The 13,155-nt window shown below is 43.4% G+C and overlaps 1 protein-coding gene across 1 annotated transcript in view; it reads left to right on the top strand.

The window, feature by feature from the left end:
* The window catches only part of vipr1b (vasoactive intestinal peptide receptor 1b), a 154,628-nt gene that overhangs the window by 114,581 nt on the left and 26,892 nt on the right, over window positions 1-13,155 (top strand). The window contains exons 6-7 of the mRNA XM_029755065.1: window positions 4,374-4,527; window positions 4,940-5,000. Of these exons, the coding sequence (XP_029610925.1) occupies window positions 4,374-4,527; window positions 4,940-5,000 (215 nt within the window). The remainder of the gene's footprint in view (window positions 1-4,373; window positions 4,528-4,939; window positions 5,001-13,155) is intronic.

Below are 13,155 nucleotides of genomic sequence, written 5' to 3'. Positions count from 1 at the left end.
GTTCTCGACCCACTCCACTACAGCCCCGTTGATGTTAATGGGGGCCTGTTCGGCCCTCCTTTTCCTGTAGTCCACGATCAGCTCCTTTGTCTTGCTCACTTTGAGGGAGAGGTTGTTGTCCTGGCACCACACTGCCAGGTCTCTTACGTCCTCCCTATAGGCGGTGTCATTCTTTTTGGTGATCAGGCCTAACACTGTTATGTCTTCAGGAAAGGGCGGTGTGGAGTGTGATTGAGATTGCGTCATCTGTGGATCTGGTGGGGCGGTGAATTAGAGTGGGTCTAGTGTGGGTCTAGTGTATCCGGGAGGATGCTGTTGATGTGAGCCATGACCAGCGTTTCAAAGCACTTCATGGCTACCGATGTGAGTGCTACAGGGCGATAATCGTTTAGGCAGGTTACCTTCGCTTCCTTGGGCACAGGGATTTTGGTGGTCTGCTTGAAACATGTAGGTATTACAGACTCGGTCAGCGAGAGGTTGAAAACGTCAGTGAAGACACTTGACAGTTGGTCCACGCATTCTATGAGTACACGTCCTGGTAATCTGTCTGACCCGCGGCTTTGTGAATGTTGACCTGTTTAAAGGTCTTGCTCACTTCGGCTACCGTGAGCGTTATTACACAGTCATCCAGAACAGCTGGTAATCTCGTGCATGCTTCAGTGTTGCTTGCCTCGAAGTGAGCATAAAAGGCATTTAGCTCGTCTGGTAGGCTTGTGTCACTGGGCAGCTCGCGTATGGGTTTCCCTTTGTAGTCCATAATAGTTTTCAAGCCCTGCCACATCCGACGAGCTTCAGAGGCGGTGTAGTAGGTTTCGATCTTAATCCTGTATTAATGCTTTGCTTGTTTGATCATTCGTCTGAGGGATTTCTTATAAGTGTCCGGATTAGTGTCCCGCTCCTTGAAAGCGGCAGTTTAGCCTTTAGCTCGATGCGGATGTTGCCTGTAACCCATGGCTTCTGGTTGGGATATGTACGTACGGTCACTGTGGGGCCGACGTCGTCGATGCACTTATTGATGAAGCCGGTGACTGAGGTGGTGTACTCCTCAATGCCATTGGATGAATCCCGGAACATATTCCAGTCTGTTCTGCAAAACAGTCCCGTAGCATAGCATCTGTCTCATCTGACCACTTCCATATTGAGTGAGTCACTGGTACTTCCTGCTTTAGTTTTTGCTTGTAAGCAGGAATCAGGAGGATATAATTATGGTCAGATTAGCCAAATGGAGGGCGAGGGAGAGGTTTGTATGTGTCTCTGTGTGTGGAGTAAAGTTGGTCCAGAGTTGTTTCCCTCTGGTTGCACATTTAACATGCTGATAGAAATTAGGTAAAACTGATTTAAGTTTGCCTGCATTAAAGTCCCCGGCTCCTAGGAGCGCCGCTTCTGGATGAGCATTTTCTTATTTTTTTTATGGCCTTATAGAGTTGGTTGAGAGAGGTCTTAGTGCCAGTATTGGTCTGTGTTGGTAAATAGACAGCTACGAATAATATAGATGAGAACTCTCTTGATAGATAGTGTGGTCTATAGCTTATAGCTTGGACTGATACTTTATATCTCTGTCTCTTTATTTAACCAGGTAGGCTAGTTGAGAACAAGTTCTCATTTGCAACTGCGACCTGGCCAAGATAAAGCAAAGCAGTTTGACACACAACAACACAGAGTTACACATGGAGTAAACAAACATACAATCAATAATACAGTAGAAAAATCTATATACAGCATGTGCAAATGAGGTAGGATAAGAGAGGTAAGGCAATAAATAGGCCTTGGTAGCGAAGTAATTACAATATAGCAATTAAACACTGGAATGGCAGGATGTGCAGAAGATAAATGTGCAAGTAGAGATACTGGGGTGCAAAGGAGCAAGATAAATAAATAAATAAATACAGTATGGGGATGGGGTAGATTGAATGGGCTATTTACAGATGACCTATGTACAGGTGCAGTGATCTGTGAGCTGCTCTGACAGCTGGTGCTTAAAGCTAGTGAGGGAGGTAAGAGTCTCCTGCTTCAGAGATTTTTGCAGTTCGTTCCAGTCATTGGCAGCAGAGAACTGGAAGGAGAGGTGGCCAAAGGAAGAATTGGCTTTGGGGGTGACCAGTGAGATATACCTGCAGGAGCGCGTGCTATGGGTGGTTGCTGCTATGGTGGCTAGTGAGCTGAGATAAGGCGGGGCTTTACCTAGCAGAGACTTGTAGATGACATAGAGCCAGTGGGTTTGGCGACAAGTATGAAGTGAGGGCCAGCCAATGAGAGCATACAGGTCGCAGTGGTGGGTAGTATATGGGGCTTTGGTGACAAAACGGATGGCACCGTGATAGACTGCATCAAATTTGTTGAGTAGAGTGTTGGAGGCTATTTTATAAATTACATTGCTGAAGACGAGGATCGGTAGAATGGTCAGTTTTACGAGGGTATGTTTGGCAGCATGAGTGAAGGATGCTTTGTTGCGAAATAGGAAGCTGATTCTAGATTTAATTTTGGATTGGAGATGTTTAACCTCTCTGGTATCATTGGGACGCTAGCATCCCACCTCGACAACAGCCAGTGAAATTGCTTGGCGCCAAATTCAAAACAACAAAAATCCCATAATTAAAATTCCTCAAAGTATTATACACCATTTTAACGATAAACTTCTTGTTAATCCAACCACAGTTTCCGATTTCAAAAACGCTTTACGGCAAAAGCACACCATGCGATTATGTTAGGACAGCGCCTAGCCACAAAACACCATACAGACATTTTCCAGCCAAGGAGAGGATTCACAAAAGTCAGAAATAGCAATTAAATTAATCACTTACCTTTGATGATCTTCATCTGCTGGTACTCCCAGGACTCCATGTTACACAATAAATGTTTGTTTTGTTTGATAATGTCCCTCTTTATGTCCAAAAACCTCCATTTCGTTGGTGCGTTTAGTTCAGTAATCCAAAGGCACAAAGTGCGCTCTCAACATCCAGACGAAAAGTCAAAAAAGTACAATAACATTTGTAGAAACATGTGAAACGATGTTTAAAATCAATCCTCAGGTTGTTTTTGTCATAAATAATCAATAATATTTCAACCAGACAAAAGGTTCGTCAATAGAAAAGGAGAAACAAGAATGTCGCGCTCCCGATCACGTGCTGGACTCATGTCTGGGGATTTCCACTGTCCACTCATTGAAAGTGCTGTATCTCCCTCATTTTTCAAAGTAAAAGCCTAAAACAATGACTAAAGACTGGCGACATGTAGAAGAAGCCATAGAGATCGTGAACTGGGTCCTAAGTCTTTGTATGGTGGATAGGCTTTCAATGGAAAAACAGCCTTTCAAAATAATAGTACTTCCTGGATGGATTTTCCTCAGGTTTTTGCCTGCCATATCAGTTCTGTTATACTCACAGACATTATTTTAACAGTTTTGGAAACTTTAGAGAGTTTTCTATCCAAATCTACCAATTATATGCATATCCTAGCTTCTGGGCCTGAGTAGCAGGCAGTTTAATTTGGGCACGCTTTTCATCCAACATTCCGAATGCTCCCCCCTACCCTAGTGAAGTTAACACAGTGTCCAAAGAAGGGCCAGAGGTATACAGAATGGTGTCGTCTGCGTAGAGGTGTATCAAAGAATCAGCAGCAGCGGGAGCGACATCATTGATGTATACAGAGAAGAGAGTCGGCCCGAGAATTGAACCCTGTGGCACCCCCATAGAGACTGCCAGAGGTCCGGACAACAGATTGACAGAGTCGAATGCCTTAGCCAGGTCGATGAATACAGCTGCACAGTAATGTCTCTTATCGATGGCGGTTATGATATTGTTTAGGACCTTGAGCGTGGCTGAGGTGCACCCATGACCAGCTCTGAAACCAGATTGCATAGTGGAGAAGGTACGGTGAGATTCGAAATGGTCGGTAATCTGTTTGTTAACTTGGCTTTCATAGACCTTAGAAAGGCAGGGTAGAATAGATATAGTTCTGTAGCAGTTTGGGTCTAGAGTGTCTCCCCCTTTGAAGAGGGGATGACCGCGGCAGCTTTCCAATCTATGGGAATCTCAGACGATACGAAAAAGAGGTTGAACAGGCTAGGAATAGGGGTTGCAACAATTTCGGCAGATCATTTTAGAAAAGGATGGTCCAGATTGTCTAGCCAGGCTGATTTGTAAGGGTCCAGATTTTGCAGCTCTTTCAGAACATCAGCTATCTGGATTTGGGTGAAGGAGAATTGGGGGAGATTTGGGCGAGTTGCTGTGAGGAGCCCAGGGCTGTTGACCGCGGTAGGGGTAGCCAGGTGTAAAGCATGGCCAGCCGTAGAAAAATGCATGTCATGTCATGTGGACTGATACTGTATATCTCTGTCAGCTGGACTGATACTGTATATCTCTCTGTGTTGTCAGGTGGGCTGCAAGGCGGTGATGGTCTTCTTCCAGTACTGTATAATGGCCAGCTTCTTCTGGCTGCTGGTGGAAGGCCTGTATCTCCACGCCCTATTGGCCGTTTCCTTCTTCTCTGAGAGAAAATACTTCTGGTGCTACATTCTGATTGGCTGGGGTGAGTGTGGCTGCCTGTCTGATTGGCTGAGGTGAGTGTGTCTGTCTGATTGGCTGGGGTGAGTGTGTCTGTCTGATTGGCTGGTGTGAGTCTGTCTGTCTGTCTGATTGGCTGGGGTAATTGTGTTTCTCTGTCTGTCTGTCTGATTGTCTGGAGTAAGTGTGTCTGTCTGTCTGTCTGTCTGTCTGTCTGTGTGTCTGTCTGTCTGACTGGCTGGTGATGAGTGTGTCTGTCTGCCTTTCTGTCTGATTGGCTTGGGCAAGCATGTATTGTCTGTCTGTCTGATTGGGGTAAGTGTCTCTGTCTGCCTGTCTGTCTGATTGGTCTGTGTCTGTCTGATTGTTTGAGGTAAGTTTGTCTATATTCTGGGGTTGGCTTGACCAGACATTGATTGAGTGCTTTTCTCCTGCAGGAGGGCCAACCATCTTCATCTCAGCTTGGGGTGTTGCGAAAGCCTACTATAATGACGTGGGGTAAGAAAAGCTCTCCGACGGGTCTAATTCTTGTCCTCTCCGGCTAGACCACAGCATGTGACTCATGGAACTTTCAGCTGTAATCAATCAAATGTTATTTATAAAGCCCTTCTTACATCAGCTGATGTCACAAAGTGCTGTACAGAAACCCAGCCTAAAACCCCAAACAGCAAGCAATGCAGGTGTAGAAGCACGGTGGCTAGGAAAAACTCCCTAGAAAGGCCAGAACCTAGGAAGAAACCTAGAGAGGAACCAGGCTATGAGGGGTGGTCAGTCTTCTTCTGGCTGTGACAGGTGGAGATTATAACAGAACTTGGCGAAGATGTTCAAATGTTCATAGATGACTAGCAGGGTCAAATAATAATAATCACAGTGGTTGTCGAGGGTGCAACAGGTCAGCACCTCAGGAGTAAATGTCAGTTGGCTTTTCATAGCCGATCATTCAGAGTATCTCTACCGCTCCTGCTGTCTCTAGAGAGTTGAAAACAGCAGGTCTGGGACAGGTAGCACGTCCGGTGAACAGGTCAGGGTTCAATAGCCGCAGGCAGAACTGTTGGAACTGGACCAGCAGCACGGCCAGGTGGACTGGGGACAGCAAGGAGTCATCAGGCCAGGTAGTCCTGAGGCATGGTCCTAGGGCTCAGGTCCTCCGAGAGAGAGAAAGAAAGAAAGAGAGAAAGAAAGAGAAAAAGAGAGAGAATTAGAGCGAGCTTCCTTAAATTCACACAGTACATAAGATTAATTTTAATTATTTTTTTATTTATTTCACCTTTATTTAACCAGGTAGGCAAGTTGAGAACAAGTTCTCATTTACAACTGCGACCTGGCCAAGATAAAGCAAAGCAATTCGACACATATAACAACACAGAGTTACACATGGAGTAAAATAAACATACAGTCAGTAATATATAGTCTATATACAATGTGAGCAAATGAGGTAAGATAAGGGAGGTAAAGGCAATAAATAGGTCATGGTGGCGAAGTAAATACAATATAGCAATTAAAACATTGGAATGGTAGATTTGACAGTAGATGAGTGTGCAAAGTAGAAATACTGGGGTGCAAAGGAGCAAAATAAATAAATACAGTAGAGGAAGGGAAGGGGTAGTTGTTTGGGCTATTTATAGATGGGCTATTTACATGTGCAGTGATCTGTGAGCTGCTCTGACAGCTGGTGCTTAAAGCTAGTGAGGGAGATAAGTGTTTCCAGTTTCAGAGATTTTTGCAGTTTGTTCCAGTCATTGACAGCAGAGAACTGGAAGGAGAGGCAGCCAAACGTGGAATTGGCTTTGGGGGTGACAAGTGAGATATACCTGCTGGAGCGCGTGCTACGGGTGGGTGCAGCTATGGTGACCAGCGAGCAGAGATAAGGCGGGACTTTACCTAGCAGGGTCTTGTAGATGACCTGGAGTCAGTGGGTTTGGCGACGAGTATGAAGCGAGGGCCAGCCAACGAGAGCGTATAGGTCGCAGTGGTGGATAGTATATGGGGCTTTGGTGACAAAACGGATGGCACTGTGATAGACTAAGATAAGACTGGAGAAATACTCCAGATATAACAGACTGACCCTAGCCCCCCCGACACATAAACTACTGCAGCATAAATACTGAAGGCTGAGACAGGAGGGGTCGGGAGACACTGTGGCCCCATCCGATGATACCCCCGGACAGGGCCAAACAGGCAGGATATAACCCCACCCACTTCGCCAAAGCATAGCCTCCACATCAGTAGATGGATCACTTCAACCACCAACTTACCATCCTGAGACAAGGCCGAGTATAGCCCACAAAGATCTCCGCCACGGCACAACCCAAGGGGGAGCGCCAACCCGGACAGGAAGATCACGTAAGTGACTCAACCCACTCAAGGGACGCACCCCTCCTAGGGACGGCATGGAAGAGCACCAGTAAGCCAGTGACTCAGCCCCCGTAATAGGGTTAGAGGCAGAGAATCCCAGTGGAGAGAGGGGAACCGGCCAGGCAGAGACAGCAAGGGCGGTTCGTCACTCCAGTGCCTTTCCGTTCACTTTCACACTCCTGGGCCAGACTAGCTCAATCATAAGACCTACTAAAGAGATCAGTCTTCAGTAAAGACTTAAATGTTGAGACCGAGTCTGCATCTCTCACATGGGTAGGCAGACCATTCCATAAAAATGGAGCTCTATAGGAGAAAGCCCTGCCTCCAGCTGTTTGCTTAGAAATTCTAGGGACAGTAAGGAGGCAAGCGTCTTGTGACTGTAGCATACATGTAGGTATGTACGGCAGGACCAAATCAGAAAGATAGGTAAGAGCAAACCCATGTAATGCTTTGTAGGTTAGCAGTAAAACCTTGAAATCAGCCCTTGCCTAAACAGGAAGCCGGTGTAAAGAGGCTAGCACTGGAGTAATATGATCAAAAGTTTTGTTTCTGGTCAAGGTTCTAGCACCCGTGTTTTGCACTAACTGAAGTTTATTTAGTGCTTTATCCGGTAGAGCATTAAAGTAGAGCATTGCAGTAGTCTAACCTAGAAATTACAAAAGAATGGATACATTTTTCTGCATCATTTTTGGACAGAAAGTTTCAGATTTTTGCAATGTTACGTAGATGGAAAAAAGCTGTCCTTGAAACAGTCTTGATATGTTCGTCAAAAGAGAGATCAGGTTCCAGAGTAACACAGAGGTCCTTCACAGTTTTATTTGAGACGACTGTACAACCATCAAGATTAATTGTCAGATTCAACGGAAGATCTCTTTGTTTCTTGGGACCTAGAACAGGTATCTCTGTTTTGTCTGTTTAAAAGTAGAACATTTGCCGCCATCCACTTCCTTATGTCTGAAGCACAGGCTTCCAGCAATTTTGGGGCTTCATCATGTTTCATTGAAATGTACAGCTGTGTGTCATCCGCATAGCAGTGAAAGTTAACATTATGTTTCCGAATGACATCACCAAGAGGTAAAAAATATAGTGAAAACAATAGTGGTCCTAAAACGGAACCTTGAGAAACATCAAAACTTACAGTTGATTTGTCGGAGGACAAACCATCCACAGAGACAAACCACCTTTACCACTTTCACAAGTGCAGTCTTAGTGCTATGATGGGGTCTAAACCAGACTGAAGCGTTTTGTATACATTGTTTGTTTTCAGGAAAGCGATGAGTTGCGGCGCAACAGCTTTTTCAAACTTTTTTGAGAGGAATGGGAGATTCGATATAGGCCGATTAGTTTTTTATATTTTCTTGTTCAATGTTTGACTTTTTCAAGAGAGGCTTTATTTCTGCCACTTTTAGTGAGTTTGCTACACATCCGGTGGATAGAAAGCCATTTATTATGTTCAACATAGGAGGGCCAAGCACAGGAAGCAGCTCTTTCAGTAGTTTAGTTGGAATAGGGTCCAGTATGCAGCTTGAAGGTTTGGAGGCCATGATTATTTTCATCAATGTGTCAAGAGATATAGTACTAAAAACGTGAGTGTCTCCCTTGATCCTAGGTCCTGGCAGGACAACTGAGCTTTGGAGGAATACGAAGATTTAAAGAGGAGTCCGTAATTTGCTTTCTAATGATCATGATCTTTTCCTCAAAGAAGTTCATGAATTTACCACTGCTGAAGTGAAAGCCATCCTCTCTTGGGGATTGCTTCTTTTTAGTTAGCTTTGCGACAGTATCAAAAATACATTTTTGCTTGTTCTTATTTTCCTCAATTAAGTTGGAAAAATAGGATGATCGAGCAGCACTGAAGGCTCTTCGATACTGCACGGTACTGTCTTTCCAAGCTAGTCAAAAGACTTCCAGTTTGGTGTAGCACCGTTTCTGTATACCAGGGAGCTAGTTTCCTATGACAAATGTTTTTTGTTTGTTTTTAGGGCTGCGACTGCATCTAGGATATTGTGCAATGTTAAATTGATTTCCTCAGTTAGGCGGTTAACTGATTTTTGTACTCTGACGTCCTTGGGTAGGTGGAGTGAGTCTGGAAGGGCATCTAGGAATCTTTGGGTTGTCCGAGAATTTGTAGCACAACTTTTGATGTTCCTTGGTTGGGGTCTGAGCTGATTATTTGTTGGATTGAAAATGTAATAAAATGGTGGTCCGATAGTCCAGGATTATGACGAAAAACATTAAGATCCACAACATTTATTCCACGGGACAAAACTAGGTCCAGAGTATGACTGTGGCAGTGAGTAGGTCCAGAGACATGTTGGACAAAACCAACTGAGTCGATGATGGCTCCGAAAGCCTTTTGGAGTGGGTCTGTGGACTTTTCCATGTGAATGTTAAAGTCCCCAAAAAATGTGAATATTATCTACCATGACTACATGGTCCGATAGGAATTCAGGGAACTCAGTGAGGAACGCTGTATATGGCCCAGGAGGCCTGTAAACAGTAGCTATAAAAAGTGATTGAGTAGGCTGCATAGATTTCATGACTAGAAGCTCAAAAGACGAAAACATCGGGGTTTTTTTGTAAATTGAATTTTGGCCCTCGTAAATGTTAGCAACACCTCTGCCTTTGCGGGATGCACGGGGGATATGGTCACTAGTGTAACCAGGAGGTGAGGCCTCATTTAACACAGTAAATTCATCAGGCTTAAGCCATGTTTCAGTCAGGCCAATCACATCAAGATTATGATCAGTGATTAGTTCATTGACTATAACTGCCTTGGAAGTGAGGGATCTAACATTAAGTAGCCCTATTTTGAGATGTGAGGTATCACAATCTCTTTCAATAATGGCAGGAATGGAGAAGGTCTTTATTCTAGTGAGATTGCTAAGGCGAACAACGCCATTGTCACGGGTGTCGTTGTGTAGAGAAAACGCGGCGGGAATGTGGATGCTCGTCTTTATATTTATTAAATAAAGAGAACACGAAAAAACAACAAAACAAAGAACAGCAGACGACAGTTTTACAGGCTATACGTAGCAGTGCAAAATACAACTATCCACAAAAACCCCAGGTGAAAACAATCTCCTAATATATGGCATTTACCTCCCTTATCTCACATCATTTGCTCACATTGTATATAGTCTTATTTTTTTCTACTGTATTATTGACTGTATGTTGTTTACTCCATGTGTAACTCTGTGTTGTTGTATGTTGTCGAACTGCTTTGCTTTATCTTGGCCAGGTCGCAATTGTAAATGAGAACTTGTTCTCAACTTGCCTACCTGGTTAAATAAAGGTGAAATAGAAAAAATAAATAAATAAATATGACTCCCAATCAGGAACAACGACGTACAGCTGTTCCTGATCGGGAGCCACACAAACCACACAGAAATAGACAGACTAGAAAACCATAGAAAATTAGAAAACCAACACTAGAACATATACTCAAACCCCAGACTACATAAACCAAACACCCCTTTAACCTCTACGGGCTAGGGGGCAGTATTGAGAATTTTGGAAAAAATATGTGCCCATTTTTAACTGCCTCCTACACCAACTCAGAAGCTAGAATATGCATATTATTGTTCAGGTTTGGATAGAAAACACCCTAAAGTTTCTAAAACTGTTTGAATGGTGTCTGTGAGTATAACAGAACTCCTATGGCAGGCAAAAACCTGAGAAGGTTTCATGCAGGAAGTACCCTGTCTGACAAGGTGTTGTTGTTCTTGCTTCTGTTTATTGAAGAGTCAGGATATTAGCTGTAACGTGACAATTCCTAGGGCTCCAATAGGCTCTCAGAACCCGGGAAAAACCTGAACGATGACGAGGCAGCCTCAGGCTGAAACACAGAATCCCCTTTTCCAAGTGGCCCATCAGAGGACAATGGAATTAGGCGCGTGCCCGATTCGACCCCGTGCAGTATTTTCCTTCGGCTGTTTAGCTAATTGCAGATTCCCGGTCGGAATATTATCGCTTTTTTACGAGAATAATGGCATAAAAATTGATTTTAAACAGCGGTTGACATGCTTCGAAGTACGGTAATGGAATATTTAGAAAATTTTTGTCACGTTCTGCGCCATGCGTGCGACCGTGATTTACCATTCTGATAGTGTCTAGAGCGCACGAACAAAACGTCGCTGATGGAACATAACGATGGATTATTTGGGACCAAACCTACATTTGTTATTGAAGTAGAAGTCCTGGGAGTGCATTCTGACGAAGAACAGGAAAGGTAAGACCATTTTACTTGTAGGAAATGTGATTTTGGTGAAGGCTAAACTGGGTGGGTGTCTAAATAGCTAGCCCGTGATGGCTGGGCTATGTACTTAGAATATTGCAAAATGTGCTTCATCCGAAAAGCTATTTTAAAATCGGACATATCGAGTGCATAGAGGAGTAATGTATCTATAATTCTTAAAATAATTGTTATGCTTTTTGTGAACGTTTATCGTGAGTAATTTAGTAAATTGTTAGTAAATTCCCCGGACGTTTGCGGGGGGTATGCTTTTTCTGAACGTCACATGCTAATGTAAAAAGCTGGTTTTTGATATAAATATGAACTTCATTGAACAGACATGCATGTATTGTATAACATAATATCCTAGGTGTGTCATCTGATGAAGATCATAAAAGGTTAGTGCTGCATTTAGCTGTGGTTTGGGTTTTTGTGACATTATATGCTAGCTTGAAAAATGGGTGTCTGATTATTTCTGGCTGGGTACTCTGCTGACATAATCTAATGTTTTGCTTTCGTTGTAAAGCCTTTTTGAAATCGGACAGTGTGGTTAGATTAACGAGAGTCTTGTCTTTAACCTGTTTGGCCTAGGGGGCAGTATTGAGAATTTTGGAAAAAATATGTGCCCATTTTTAACTGCCTCCTACACCAACTCAGAAGCTAGAATATGCATATTATTGTTCAGGTTTGGATAGAAAACACTCTGAATTTTCTAAAACGGTTTGAATGGTGTCTGTGAGTATAACAGAACTCCTATGGCAGGCAAAAACCTGACAAGGTTTCATGCAGGAAGTACCCTGTCTGACAAGGAGTCGTGCGTCTTGCATCTGTTTATTGAAAAGTAAGGATCTTAGCTGTAACGTGACAATTCCCAGGGCTCCGATAGGCTCTCAGAACCCGGGAAATACCTGAAGGTTGACGAGGCAGCCTCAGGCTGAAACACATTATCGGCTTTGGTAAGTGGCGGATCAGAGGACCTTTGAATGAGGCGCGTGCACGATTCGCTCCTGAGGTGAAATTTAATTCGCTGTTTAGGCTCAATGCATATTCCCGGTCGGAATATTATCGCTTTTCTACGAGATAAATGGCATAAAAATTGGTTTTAAACAGCGGTTGACATGCTTCGAAGTACGGTAATGGAATATTTAGACATTTTTTGTCACGCCAATGCGCCATGCGCAAGACCGTGATGTAGCATTCTGATAGTGTCTAGAACTCACGAACAAAACGTTGCTGTTTGGATATAACGATGGATTATTTGGGACCAAACCAACATTTGTTATTGAAGTAGAAGTCCTGGCAGTGTATTCTGACGAAGAACAAGCAAGGTAAGAACATTTTTCTTATAGGAAATGTGATTTTGGTGGAGGCTGACCTGGGTGGGTGTCTAAATAGCTAGCCCTGTGATGCCGGGCTATGTACTTAGATTATTGCAAAATGTGCTTCATCCGAAAAGCTATTTTAAAATCGGACATATCGAGTGCATAGAGTAATGTATCTATAATTCTTAAAATAATTGTTATGCTTTTTGTGAACGTTTATCGTGAGTAATTTAGCAAACTGTTAGTAAATTCCCCGGAAGTTTGCGGGGGTTATGCTTTTTCTGAACGTCACATGCTAATGTAAAAAGCTGTTTTTTGATATAAATATGAACTTGATTGAACAGACATGCATGTATTGTATAACACAATGTCCTAGGTGTGTCATCTGATGAAGATCATAAAAGGTTAGTGCTGCATTTAGCTGTGGTTTGGGTTTATGTGACATGATATGCTAGCTTGAAAAATGGGTGTCTGATTATTTCTGGCTGGGCACTCTGCTGACATAATCTAATGTTTTGCTTTCGTTGTAAAGCCTTTTTGAAATCGGACAGTGTGGTTAGATTAACGAGATTCTTGTCTTTAAATAGCTGTAAAATAGTCATATGTTTGAGAAATTGAAGTAATAGTATTTCTAACGATTCAAAAATCGCGCCACTGGATATCAGTGGCTGTTACGTAGGTGGGACGAGTTCGTCCCACATGCGCCAGAGAGGTTAACCTCTCTGGGGTATGTGGGACGATT

This window comes from Salmo trutta, chromosome 6, assembly GCF_901001165.1.
Source record: "Salmo trutta chromosome 6, fSalTru1.1, whole genome shotgun sequence".
Lineage (NCBI taxonomy): Eukaryota > Metazoa > Chordata > Actinopteri > Salmoniformes > Salmonidae > Salmo > Salmo trutta.
Note: the sequence above shows the minus strand (reverse complement) of the source record. Positions and strands in the feature narration are given on the sequence as shown.